This window comes from Opisthocomus hoazin, chromosome W, assembly GCF_030867145.1.
Source record: "Opisthocomus hoazin isolate bOpiHoa1 chromosome W, bOpiHoa1.hap1, whole genome shotgun sequence".
NCBI lineage: Eukaryota > Metazoa > Chordata > Aves > Opisthocomiformes > Opisthocomidae > Opisthocomus > Opisthocomus hoazin.
In genome coordinates this window covers 46923112-46937364 of record NC_134453.1, presented here as the reverse complement: position 1 = coordinate 46937364, position 14253 = coordinate 46923112, and the positions used below count along the sequence as shown (strand labels likewise).

At 45.6% G+C, this 14253-nt stretch overlaps 1 protein-coding gene across 3 annotated transcripts in view; it reads left to right on the top strand.

The window, feature by feature from the left end:
• Positions 1-227: 227 nt before the first annotated feature.
• LOC104337941 (transmembrane emp24 domain-containing protein 7) overlaps positions 228-14253 on the top strand; it is a 121874-nt gene continuing 107848 nt past the window's right edge. Inside the window, exons 1-3 of one of the 3 annotated variants that reach the window (XM_075446463.1) lie at positions 228-540; positions 1640-1885; positions 11549-12535. In XM_075446463.1, the coding sequence (XP_075302578.1) occupies positions 373-540; positions 1640-1885; positions 11549-11809 (675 nt within the window). In that variant the 5' untranslated portion in view covers positions 228-372 and the 3' untranslated portion in view covers positions 11810-12535. Of the gene's footprint in view, positions 541-1639; positions 1886-8891; positions 9882-11548; positions 12536-14253 lie in introns of those variants that run through there. The other 2 variants (XM_075446464.1, XM_075446465.1) reach the window with 2 other exon arrangements.

Below are 14253 nucleotides of genomic sequence, written 5' to 3'. Positions count from 1 at the left end.
TCGGCTCGCTAGTGTCACAGCCGGGGCCGGGCCCAGGCCCCACGGCGCTGCCGGGCCATCATGCTCCCTGGTAACCGTTGCCAGACAGCAAATACGCAACAACGCACGGAATACACACAGAACACGCCCTTCTACGCTTGAACACCACCTCTATAAAACTATGGGAGCTCACCCGGAAGCGCTTCTATGAGGGCGGTGTTAGGCGTCGTGGTTGCGTTCAGCTGTGTAGTGTGCTTCCTCAGGTTTCTCCGTCGTGACTGGTTGGCGCCGCAGACGTCCTCCTCCGGGTTCCGTGCCTGCTTGCCTCCGAAACGGGGCTGCCCTCTTTTAGCTTAGTTTTTGTTACTATTAGTCCTCTCTGCACTCTGAGTGATGCTGTTACGGGGCTCCGGAACGGCGGGACTGTGGGGGTCGCTGACGCTGCTTCTGGTGGCCTGCGCGGCACGGGCCTCTGAGATCACTTTCGAGCTGCCTGACAACGCCAAGCAATGCTTCTACGAGGAGATTGTCCAGGGCACTAAGTGCACACTCGAGTTTCAGGTACTCCTTTCTTCCCTCGGCCCCCAGGGAATCTCGTTATTTCACTTCTATCGTTCGTATTAGGGTTTTAATAATTTAATACCTATATGAATTGGTGGGCACTCAAACAATGTTATGTGAACAGCCTATCAGAAGCGTTGAATAAATCTTTATAGCATTATATGTTTGAATAGATATTTAAATATTTTAAATAAAATGCCTACTATTTTAAAAAGCTTCTATATGCATAGAAAAGGGATCTGCCTTTGGATAGAAGTCTCTTTATCCTTCAGGATTCTTTATCTTAAAGGCAAGAAGTTTGGAGCAAGGATTAAATTTAACTACTAGCCTGAGAATCATCAGAATAGTAAGCTATGAATACCTAAACTGCTAGTTGTTCTTGCTGTAGAGATGGAATAGCTAGTCTGATTCTACAGAACAACATACTATAGACCAACAATAATCAAAGGCTGACAATACTTGAGACAGTCATGAAATTTTGAGTTGCTTGTAGGCATAATCTGAATGTGCTGGTGTTGGAAAGAAATACTGTCATTAATTGTGCTGGAGTGAGGCAGCAGAACCTCTAGAACGTTGCTCTGTTGATATGCACATATGAAAATGAGCCAGGCTGTAATACCTGTTCTACTGCACACATGCCATTCCTGCACCATAAAGCAGCTTGACCTAATAGGCTAGTTAGTTTAGGCCATACATAAAGGAGCTGTTTTATTGCGTTTTGGCAATCTCAACTTGCTGAATAAATTGCATGGATGGGCTTGTGGATATAGTAAATTACTGATTTATTACAGTAATGTCTTTGCCCCATCAAATTTCATCTACTCTAGCCTTTGCTATAGTACCAGTATCTTAAAACAAAGTAACTAAAACTTCCCTCATAAACTGTTGGAAAACATAGTTGACATTACATATCCTCAGTTGATCTTATTTTGAATTGTTCTGTGAGTGGATGAGGATTTTTGCAAACTTGCGTTGAAAGATTTTTAAATTAATGCATTTTATTTTAAAACATTTGTCAGATCAAACAATTTGCAGTGCTAGTTGGGGAAGTGCTAGTTGGATATCTGTTCTGCCTAAGACAATTTCTTGTTGTTTTCAGGTGATCACTGGAGGTCATTATGATGTTGACTGTCGGTTGGAAGGTCCTGATGGTGCTGTATTATACAAAGAGATGAAGAAACAATATGATAGTTTCACATTTACTGCATCCAGAAATGGAACATACAAATTCTGCTTCAGCAATGAGTTCTCTACTTTCACACACAAAACTGTGTATTTTGATTTCCAGGTTGGAGAAGATCCACCACTGTTTCCTAGTGAGAACAGAGCAACTGCACTTACTCAGGTAAAATATTGTTGTGTTTGACAGCAACTGTTAGGTAGAGGGAATGTTTTTGGAATTCATCTGTGTTAGATATCTATATCGCTGTTGAAACCGAATGGGTTGGAGCTTCTTTAAAATAAACTGAGTCACTAAAAGTGAAACTCTTCTGAAAATTAGGATTTACAGAATGCAGAGCTGAGGAGGAATTACCGAGTGTTTAATTGGAAATTAGGGAAAATATACAGTGGCCTAGAGTTTAAGGGAACTTTTTTATACCATGGCTCTATATCTGTGGAAGTGTGGATTTTATAAAGTGTAAAATATCAATAGATCAGGGTTTTCAAAATTCCTGAACTTTGGAGAAACTTTGAGAACAATTTGTTTTTATATTAAAATAGTTTAGAGTCTTTTTTGAGGGAAAGACTTAAATGGTTTATCTCTTATGTAACTGTCACTTTTAAAATGGGAAGGAAATTCTAGTGAAATGAACAAAATCATTCATACTTAACTGTCTTCTAGATATATCATTTATAAGACACTTAAGTGGCAAAGCAGTATTCTTGCTTCAGACTTATTTTCCTAATGTTCCCTTCTTGCTTCAGAATTTTAGTTTTGCACTGTTTCTGCCCATATTAAATCAGCCAACTTCACTTAGAACAGTCACTTCACAAATTCTCACTAACATTCTTACACTATAACTGTTACCAAACTTCACTTTAAACAATAATTTTTAAAATGCTGGACATGGTCACTATTTTACTAGTTTGAACTCAGTGGTAGAAATGCCACTTCTCAAATATCCATCTTGCTCACTTGAATGTACCCCAAGTAAGTCTGGAGTGGGTAAAGATTTGTAATGAGTAGATGACTTGCTGTGAATTCAGTTCTAATTCTTATCTCTTTCTTCTCATCACCTTTCACTTCTGCTTTATGTTGTCTTTTGATTCTTGATCCTGTAGCTCCCTATTTTCCTGCACTATCTTTAGTCTTCATTCTGTGCATTCTGTTACATGTTTTGGTTTTTTGTGTATTGGTGGTAGTGGGGGGGTGTATTTGGGGATTTTTATTGATTGGTACTTTGGCACCAGTAGAGAGTATTGAGAACACAGAACATGCGGATTCTAGATCCAGCATCTTTGCAGGCTGTGGGAGAAGGTATAAGAAAAAGTTTATCACTGGGTTGTAGCATACATAATGCAAATCAGATCTTTGGGAAAGGGGAAGTTAACTTTCAAAACATAACACATCTTTGGTTCACAGAATCACAGAATCACAGAATAGTAGGGGTTGGAAGGGACCTCTGTGGGTCATCTAGTCCAACCCCCCTGCTGAAGCAGGGTCACCTACAGCAGGCTGCATAGGATCTTGTCCAGGCGGGTCTTGAATATCTCCAGAGAAGGAGACTCCAAAACCTCCCTGGGCAGCCTGTTCCAGTGCTCCGTCACCCTCAGAGGGAAGAAGTTCTTCCTCATGTTCAGACGGAACTTCCTGTGCCTCAGTTTGTGCCCATTGCCCCTTGTCCTGTCACTGGGCACCACTGAAAAGAGCTTGGCCCCATCCTCCTGACACCCACCCTTCAGATATTTGTAGGCATTTATAAGGTCCCCTCGCAGCCTTCTCTTCTTCAGGCTGAACAAGCCCAGCTCCCTCAGCCTCTCCTCGTAGGGGAGATGCTCCAGTCCCCTCACCATCCTTGTAGCCCTCCGCTGGACTCTCTCCAATAGCTCTTCATCTTTCTTGAACTGGGGAGCCCAGAACTGGACACAGTACTCCAGATGGGGCCTCACTAGGGCAGTGTAGAGGGGAAGGAGAACCTCCCTTGTCCTGCTGGCCACACTCTTCTTGATGCACCCCAGGATCCCATTGGCTTTCTTGGCAGCCAGGGCACGCTGCTGGCTCATGGTTAACCTGTCGTCCACCAGGACACCCAGGTCCCTCTCCACAGAGCTGCTCTCCAGCAGGTCCACCCCAAGCCTGTACTGATGCATGGGGTTGTTCCTCCCCAGGTGCAGGACCCTGCACTTGCCCTTGTTGAACCTCATCAGGTTCCTCTCTGCCCAGCTTTCCAGCCTATCCAGGTCACGCTGAATGTCAGCACAGCCTTCTGGTGTATCTACCACAGCTCCCAGTTTGGTGTCGTCAGCAAACTTGCTGAGGGTACATTCTAACTCTTCATCCAGGTTGTTGATGAAGAAGTTAAACAAGACTGGGCCCAGTACTGACGCCTGAGGGACACCACTTGTCACCAGCCTCCAACTAGACTCAGCGCCGCTGATGACAACCCTCTGAGTTCTGCCATTCAGCCAGTTCTCTATCCACTTCACCGACCACTCATCCAGCCCACACTTCCTCAGCTTCCCTAGGAGGATATCATGGGAGACTGTGTCGAAAGCCTTGCTGAAGTCAAGGTAGACAACATCCACTGCTCTCCCCTCACCTACCCAGCCAGTCATGCCATCGTAGAAAGCTATCAGATTGGTCAGGCATGATTTCCCCTTGGTGAATCCATGCTGACTACTCCTGATAACCTTCTTTTCCTCCACTTGCTTCATGATGGCCTCCAGGATAAGCTGCTCCATCACCTTACCCGGGATGGAGGTGAGGCTGACCGGCCTGTAGTTCCCTGGGTCCTCCTTCTTGCCCTTTTTGAAGATTGGAGTGACATTGGCCTTTCTCCAGTCCTCAGGCACCTCTCCTGTCCTCCAGGACCTCTCAAAGATGATGGAGAGTGGCTCAGCAATGACATCCGCCAGCTCCCTCAGCACTCATGGGTGCATTCCATCGGGGCCCATGGATTTGTGGACATCCAGATCACTTAAGCGATCCCTCACACAGTCCTCCTCGACCAAGGGAAAGTCGTCCTCTTTGTAGGTTTCTTCTCTTACCTCCGGGGCCTGGGATTCCTGAGGGCCAGTCTTGGCACTGAAGACTGAAGCAAAGAAGGCATTCAGTAGCTCTGCCTTCTCCGCATCCTCCGTCACCAGGACACCCGCCTCATTCAGCAGCGGCCCCACATTGTCCCTAGCCTTCCTTTTGCTGCTGATGTAGTTGAAGAAGCCCCTCTTGTTGTTTTTGACATCCCTTGCCAGCTTCAATTCCAGGTGAGCCTTGGCCTTCCTCGTCGCATCCCTGCATGCTCTCACCACGTTTCTGTACTCTTCCCAAGTGGCCTGTCCCTCTTTCCACATTCCATGGACCTTTCTCTTCTGCCTGATCTCCGCTAGAAGCTCCTTGTTTAACCATGCGGGTCTCCTGCCTCCTTTGCTAAATTTCTTTCTCAGGGGGATGCATTGCTCCTGTGCATGGAAGAAGTGTTGTTTAAAGAGCGACCAGCACTCATGGACCCCCCTGCCTTCGAGAGCCCTGGCCCACAGGATTCCTCCCAGTAGCTCCTTGAAGAGGGCAAAGTCAGCCCTCCTGAGGTCCAGGGTTTTGATCCTGCTTATCGCCCTGCTTCCTCCACGCAGGATCCTGAACTCGACCATTTCATGGTCACTGCAGCCGAGTCTACCTCTGACCTTCACATCCTCCACCAGTCCCTCCTTGTTTGTTAACACGAGGTCCAGCAGCGCGCCTTTCCTTGTTGGTTCCTCCACCACTTGCATCAGAAAGTTATCATCGATGCTCTGTAGGAACCTCCTGGATTGCGCCTGCCTAGCTGTATGGTCTTCCCAGCTGATGTCAGGGTGGTTGAAGTCCCCCATGAGAACCAGGGCCTGTGACTGTGAGGCTGCTTGCAGCTGCCTGTAGAAGGCCTCATCAACCTCCTCCTCCTGGTCAGGTGGCCTGTAGTATACACCCACAGTAATGTCACCCGTGTGAGCCTGTCCCTTAATTCTAACCCACAAGCTTTCAACTTGTTCCTCATTTGCCCCCGGGCCAAGCTCAATGCATTCCAGTTGCTCCCTCACATACAGAGCAACTCCCCCACCTCTCCTTGTTGGCCTGTCTTTCCTAAAGAGTGTGGAGCCATCCATGACAGCATGCCAGTCATGCGAGTTGTCCCACCACGTTTCTGTGATGGCGACCAAGTCGTAGCTGTCCTGCTGCATAATGGCTTCCAGCTCCTCCTGTTTATTGCCCATGCTACATGCATTGGTGTAAACACACTTGAGCTGGGCTGTCAATCTCACCCCTGGCCTTGGCACTCCAAGCCTAGGCTCATCCCTAGTGAGCTGGGCGATGTCCCCTTCCCCCTTCGAACCTAGTTTAAAGCTCTCTGAATGAGCCCCGCCAGCTCGTGGCCAAAAATTTTTTTTCCCCTTTGTGATAGCTGAGTTCCACTTGTTGCCAGCAGGCCCGGTGCTGTGTACACCTCCCCATGATCAAAGAAGCCAAAATTTGACCAATGGCACCAGTCCCTGAGCCACCTGTTAACCAGGTGAGTTTTCCTGCCCCTTTCAGTGCTGTTCCCTGTCACTGATGGGATGGAGGAAAACACCACCTGCGCCCCTGACCCCTCAACCAATCGCCCCAGTGCCCTGAAGTCCCTTTTGATGGCCTTGGGACTTCTTTCTGCGATCTCATCCCCGCCAACCTGCATTACCAAGAGGGGGTAATAATCAGAAGGCCGCACCAGACCAGGGAGTTTCTTCGCAACATCCCTAACCCGGGCCCCAGGGAGGCAGCAGACTTCCCTGTGGGATGGGTCCGGTCGGCAGATCGGGCCCTCTGTTCCCCTCAGAAGGGAATCACCTATGACAATGACCCTCCTTTTTTTCTTAGTTGAGGCAGTCGTAATTCTTGGGGCTGTCTGACTCGTTCTAGGCAACCCCCTGGATGGAGCCTCACCTTCACCCACATCCTCTGCGGCCGGTCCCTCACATTCCAGAGCCCCATACCTGTTGCTTAAGGGCAACTGGGCAGGTGAGGGAGGCCGGGAGGGGATTCGCTTGCCCCCCCCGAGCAGGGACCCGTTTCCATTCCCCCCCATCTCTTAGGTCCCCTCTTTCTGCTCGGTGGCAAGAGGGTAGGGGGTTCTCTGCTTCTCGTGGAGCCGCCTCCTGCTGCCTCGGCCTCAGGGAGGGCAGGGTGCTGCCCCACCAGTCGATCTCCCTCTCACACTCCCGGATGCTCCTCAGCCTCTCCACGTCCTCCTTCAGTTCTGCCACCAGGCTGAGCAGGTCATTCACCTGCTCGCACCGAACACAGCCGTTGTCTCTGCTGTCCGCCGGTACGAGCGCCAGGCTCAGAGACCTGGACAGCTGCGTTCTTGCGCGGGGCCTCCGTCTGGGTCCCCACGCTCCTTCTAGCAAGAGCTTTACCACGGGTGGTAACCAGGGCTAGAATATCTCCTGGAAGGGCGATGCGCACTACTTGAGTTGCCAGGAGGGGGGGCTGCACCCTGCCCGCTCGCCTTCCCCGCGCCAACTGCCGCGCCGCTCCCCGGCTGCCGCGCCGCCTCTGTTTGCCGGCTCTGCTCGCCCGCGCTCCCTGGGAGCTGCTCTTATCCGTGAGGGGGTTTGGCCGCTGTCACACTCGGCTCCGCCCCTGCTGAGTCAGAGCTGCCGCTCCTCGGCACCTCCCGCTTTCCCGCTGGGGGAGGGGGGCGCTGGGGGCTCCTCTCTCTCTCCCGGCGCTTTTTGCCGCCTCGCCGCTGCGGTTTTGCCACCGGAGAAAGGGTCCCTCGGCGCGAGCCTCTGCTCCAGAACCCTTCACCTTCAGTAGCTTCGCCGAAATGGTCGAAATGGCGGGTACACCGGCTTTTAAACTGCCGCTGTCACGCTCGACTCCGAGTCAGTGGTTAGTAGGTTCTCCATTGCAATTTTCTTGAGGCTTGTAGTATGACCAGATTTGGGCAGACTTTCACAGGGACTGTATAAGGTAATTGCCTGAAACTAGACTTTGTTTAAATTTAAGATCCCTGCTGCAGAGTAGGGGAGGGCTCTATAATTTAGCAGTGAAACAAATGGCAGAACTTAATGCATGAAATATCTTCCTGATTTTTGTTTAGAAGAATATTTTGGACTTGTTCAGACACCTGTCCTGAAAGTCATCGACTTGAAAAGCTGATTTGACACAGATATAAGTAACTGACAGTGGTTTTTATTAGGGTGTCAAACACTTCCTTTTATAATAGATTGTGCTTTTTGATCATCAGGAAATACTGATTTTTAGGGGATAGCCAGTTGGTTAGTTGTTCTGAAACTTAAGTATTTTGAAGGTATTAATTAATTTCTTGATGGTCAAAAGAAAATCATGGATACTGACTCTTACTTTCAGAAGATAAGATGAAAAAGGAAGAAGCTTATGTGTAAAATGATCTAGGTCTTGGAAAGCCCATAGTACATTGAAAATGCTAATATTTTTCAGGTTAGAAAAGGGAATGTGATTTTTATGAAAGATGACAAGTGCAGTTGGGCAATTTGGTCTTGAGTGTTTGTTATATGAATATGGTAGGGAGCATCCGGGAACACTGAAAGATAACAGAGTTTTCATTTCTAATCACTTTATATATGTGACTAATAGAAGGGTCTCATGCCGAAAGAACGTGTTGAGGTCAGCAATCTGGATTTCAGGCTTTTGTGAAACTGAAGTTTGAGAATTATGCGATGAAGAATCACATACTTCTGAAATCTAAAAGTGTTTTAATATCTACTATGCACATCTTGATGATATAAGAAACTTACTAGCTGTCTAAAACTGGAGAGAGATTTACTGCTTGTTTTGCTGGTGTATGTGGGGTTAACAGTTGTTGGATCACTGACATATTTCAATACAGTGTTTATATTCACTTTTGAACCCAAACATGCATGAATTTTAATATTCAGTTTGTGGTACTTAGAGTGCATTACTTTGTATTGGGTCTGCAGTTTTGCACACTTTGGTGCTTAAGTCATTCACATTCCTCTGTGTAAAACTTGATTAATACATTAGATTTGTAGTATTTCAGTCTGACACTGGACTGAGAAAATCTTTCATCTGTAAAGCTATGTGAATCCTAATTTTAAATATCAAACCACAAAACTTCACAGAACAAGTATTAGAAGGGTTTGTAACTGAGCTGTGTATTTGTTTGCTTCTCTAGATGGAGTCTGCATGTGTTTCAATTCATGAAGCTTTGAAGTCTGTCATAGATTATCAGACTCATTTCCGGTTGAGAGAAACACAAGGCCGCAGCAGAGCAGAGGATTTAAACACAAGAGTAGCCTATTGGTCAATAGGGGAAGCAATCATTCTTCTTGTAGTTAGTATTGGGCAGCTACTTCTCCTCAAAAGCTTTTTCTCAGATAAAAGAACCACGACAACCCGTGTTGGATCATAACTGGTAGTGATAATGCTTCAGGTCATTGTGCTATTCACTTGTGAAATTACTGCTCTCCAATTAATAGTAGGTACAAAGGAACTAAATATGTGAAACATCTAAATGTCTACCCCTCCTCATTGATTAAAATTACAAAACACCCAAAAAGTTATGAAAGGGACACCCAATTTGAAATACAGAGTAAACAATGTTTTCTGATACTTGCATTAAATACCTGGCTAAGACCAGCCTATTTGGTTTTGCTGATTTTAATCCAAATTGAGTATGACTTTACTGATAAGATTACTCATCTGTGGTATAATGCTTTAAAAGAACCCAACAGTCTAGTGTCTGATGTGAATAACAATACTCATGAAAATTTTATTTTACTTTAATTTTCAGGCTGCATGTATTGGATTATAAACAAACTAATGTGATGAACTGTAGTTGCAAGATGTATTGCACTGTTTTGATTTGCTGTAACAAAAAAAAATCCAATCATATCCTTTGCTTTTCTGTAAAACTGTTGCAAGCTTGCAAATTTTCCACCTGCCTGGTAAATCTCCACCTTCAAAACCTGCTAAATTCTATACTTGAGTGTATTTGCTTAAACACACACTTTTCTACATTAAAATATAATGCATTTCCTCTTTTACAATGTTTTACTAAACTTCTAAACTGAGACTACTCAGGAAATGTACTTCCTCTGTACAAAAACTTATATCTCCAAGTTGTTTTTCAAAATGCAATAAAATAGGGAATCTTGTAACTTTGTCACTGAAGCTGTGCAATCTCTGTACTTGTGCTGCTGCTGCTTGTCAGATTTAAGAACAGAGATAGTTCGATTTTTATCGAGCAATACAGCACCAGCACTGGACAGTTATATTGAATCCATTAGGCACATACAAAGCTTTTTATTAAATTGTTTTCCTATTAAGAAGCCCATTTGATGCTAATACTGCATTGCGTGAGTGCTGTGAACTTTATTTCCCTGTTTGGTGCACTGATATATTATGGTCTTGAGCATGTAATTGCCGCTCTCTTCTGTTAGTGGTCAGGAAATGTTTTAAATATTTTGGAGTATCTTTTTGGTAGATTTGTAGCTGCATTGCTGCCACTGCTCATGTCTTCAGTTTATGTATTGTAATAAAATTTTGTTTATTTGGATGTGGAAGATAGTAAATGTATGTACATACAAGTAGTTTGAATTGAGCTAGTCAAAACAAGGCTAAACTTCTTCAGGTGGTTCTGGAGGAGTAAATGAACTCTGACCAATTTTGAAGTGCACACAAACAAAACTAAGATGAAAAAATTGTTGAGTTACTAAGACTCCACTTAAACTAGTTTTCAGCAAGCAGAGAGAATGATAAATCCTCATTAATTGCCTGTATTACTTCTAGCAAAAAATTGACAAGCTTTACACGTACACATGTCCAAGTTGGACTTGGACACTGAATAATTGATCTAAGATGACCACACTTTAAAATGGTGTGGTAGTTAAAAAAAAAAAAACCAAAAAAAAAACAAAACCAAAAAAAAAAAAAAAAAACAAAAAAAACAAAAAAACCCCACACTGATAAACAACTACTTCAGAACTGAAGAAAAAAAAACTTTAACACTTAAAAAATCATAGAATCATAGAAAGTTTTGGGTTGGAAGGGACCCCTAGAGGTCATCTAGTCCAACCCCCCTGCAGTGAGCAGGGACACTGCTAACTAGATCAGGTTGCTCAGAGCCCTGTCCAACCTGGTCTTGAATGTTTCCAGGGATGGGGCCTCCACTGCCTCTCTGGCCAACCCGTTCCAGTGTTTCACAACCCTCATTGTAAAGAATTTCTTCCTTATATCCAGCCTAAACCTACCCTGTTTTAGTTTAAAACCATTACCTCTCGTCCTGTCACTGCTGTCTCTACTAAAAAGACTGTCCCCATCTTTCCTATAGGCTCCCTTTAAGTACTGAAAGGTTGCAATAAGTTTTCCCCGCAGCCTTCTCTTCTCCAGGCTGAACAAGCCCAACTCTCTCAGCCTGTCCTCATGGGAGAGGTGCTCCGGCCCTCGGATCATTTTTGTAGCCCTCCTTTGGACCCGCTCCAACAGTTCCATGTCCTTCTTGTGCTGAGGGCTCCAGAGCTGAACGCAGTACTCCAGGTGGGGTCTCCCCAGAGCAGAGTACAGGGGCAGAATCACCTCCCTTGACCTGCTGGCCATTGTTCTCTTGATGCAGCCCAGGATATGGTTGGCCCTCTGGGCTGCCAGCGCACATTGCCGGCTCATGTCCAGCCTTTCGTCTATCAGTACCCCCAAGTCCCTCTCAGCAGGGCTGCTCTCGATCCTTTCATCCCCCAGCCTGTATTGATACCGGGGATTACCCCAACCTAGGTGTAGGACCTTGCACTTGGCCTTGTTGAACCTCATGAGGTTCACACAGGCCCACCTCTCCAGCTTGTCCAGGTCCCTCTGGATGGCATCCCGTCCTTCTGGTGTATCAACCGTACCACTCAGCTTGGTGTCATCTGCAAACTTGCTGAGGGTGCACTCGATGTCGCTGTCCATGTCATTGATAAATATATTGAACAGCACCGGTCCCAGTACGGACCCCTGAGGGACTCCACTCGTCACTGGTCTCCATCCATGAGAAATGAGTTAAAAGATCACAAAGGTATTGAAAAGTTTAATGTATATTATATTCAGAATTATGTATAATGTCTTTGTATCTTGTACTGAACTTGTAATATTGCAATCTCATTTTTGAGGTGCAAGCTTCCCTGGAATTGTAACAGAATTTCAAAGATCAGAAAACAAAAAAGTTAGTGCTTTCTTTTTATGCTTGCACACAATATTCTTGATTGTACCTATGCTTTATCCTTATGTTTCAGCAACTGATCTTCAGTATTCTTTTATTTTATTACACAAATGGTGCAGTTTAGGTGCAAGAGTCAGATAAAAACATGATTTAATTTTGATAGTATCCACTACAGTCTTTTGAAGCCTGAATATCACTTGCTGAGTAGCTTTAATCACAACAAAAACATTTGTTTCAAAATGGCAACTTTTTTTTTCCCCACTAAGTCAGTTCTGTGTACTGTCAAAATTGGTAAACAGTGAGGTAAACAAAGTATTACCTGGCTATCACATACATGTGCCTAATTTTTCTTAATGTTTGAATCTGTTGAATAGGATTGTTTAGCTCAATATTATTCCTGCTGAGGTTTAGTAGACTTGAATTTTGATTGAAGTTGGATATCTGAACCAAAACTCTGGTATAATGCTGTATAATATGCAGGGATAGCTTAAAAATGCCTTTATTTTGGGTTTATGAAAAATGATACACATCTAAAAGTTTTATGTATTTTTTAAAATATGTGATTGAGTAGGATATAATAAAACACGTGCTACCACTTCAACACTGGGTGAAGAAATGCTTTATGATTTTTTTTGAAGGTGCATATATGAAAAGAATAATTCAATCAGTGGTGTGATACTAAATCACCCTGTGTTAAATGAAATACAACTGTGTTTGTGAAAGGTTTCAACTATTCCTTGGGTACTTTATGTTTACATAATTTCTCTTCATCTCCTAAAATGTTAGTTCTTGTTTTAGTTCGAAAGGGGAAAAAAAAGTTTGAATAATACAAGACCCCACCCAGTGAATATTGTATGGGGAAAATACAAAATAGTGTAGGGGGGATGCAATGAGGAAGGCTAAGGTCCACCTGGAATTGAATCTGGCAAGGGATGTCAAAAATAACAAGAAGGGCTTCCTCAACTACATCAGCAGCAAAAGGAAGGCTAGGGAAAATGTGGGGCCGCTGCTGAACGAGGTGGGTGTCCTGGTGACGGAGGATGCAGAGAAGGCAGAGCTACTGAATGCCTTCTTTGCTTCAGTCTTCAGTGCCAAGGCAGGCCCTCAGGAATCTCAGGCCCTGGAGGTAAGAGAGGAAGCCTGCAGAAAGGATAACCTTCCCTTGGTTGAGGAGGACTCTGTGAGAGGTCATTTAAAGCAATCTGGATGCCCACAAATCCATGGGCCCCGATGGAATGCACCCACGAGTGCTGAGGGAGCTGGCGGATGTCATTGCTGAGCCACTCTCCATCATCTTTGAGAGGTCCTGGAGGACAGGAGAGGTGCCCGAGGACTGGAGAAAGGCCAATGTCACTCCAATCTTCAAAAAGGGCAAGAAGGAGGACCCAGGGAACTACAGGCCGGTCAGCCTCAGCTCCATCCCGGGAAAGGTGATGGAGCAGCTTATCCTGGAGGCCATCATGAAGCAAGTGGAGGAAAAGAAGGTTATCAGGAGTAGTCAGCATGGATTCACCAAGGGGAAATCATGCTTGACCAATCTGATAGCTTTCTACGATGGCATGACTGGCTGGGTAGGTGAGGGGAGAGCAGTGGATGTTGTCTACCTGGACTTCAGCAAGGTTTTTGACACAGTCTCCCATAACATCCTCCTAGGGAAGCTCAGGAAGTATGGGCTAAATGAGTGGACAGTGAGGTGGATTGAGAAGTGGCTGAATGGCCGAACTCAGAGGGTTGTCAGCAGCATCACTGACTCTAGTTGGAGGCTGGTAACTAGTGGTGTCCCCCAGGGGTCAGTACTGGGCCCAGCCTTGTTCAACTTCTTCATCAACGACCTGGATGAAGAGTTAGAATGTACCCTCAGCAAGTTTGCTGATGACACCAAACTAGAAGGAGTGGTGGATACGCCAGCAGGCTGTGCTGCCATTCAGCGAGACCTGGACAGGCTGGAAAGTTGGGCAGAGAGGAACCTAATGAGGTTCAACAAAGGCAAGTGCAGGGTCCTGCACCTGGGGAGGAACAACCCCATGCATCAGTACAGGCTTGGGGCAGACCTGCTGGAGAGCAGCTCTGCGGAGAGGGACCTGGGTGTCCTGGTGGACGACAGGTTGACCATGAGCCAGCAGTGTGCCCTGGCTGCCAAGAAGGCTAATGGGATCCTGGGGTGCATTAAGAGTGTGGCCAGCATTCAAATGGGAATTGCAACTCTGCTGCACTGTGCTACGCCAGGGATTTAAGAACAGCCCTACCTTGACTGGTAATGTACTTGCCAAGTATTAGAAGAATGGCAAGGTAAGTACCCTTGGGGCCCGATATGCTGACCAGACCCATCCCACAGGGAAGTCTG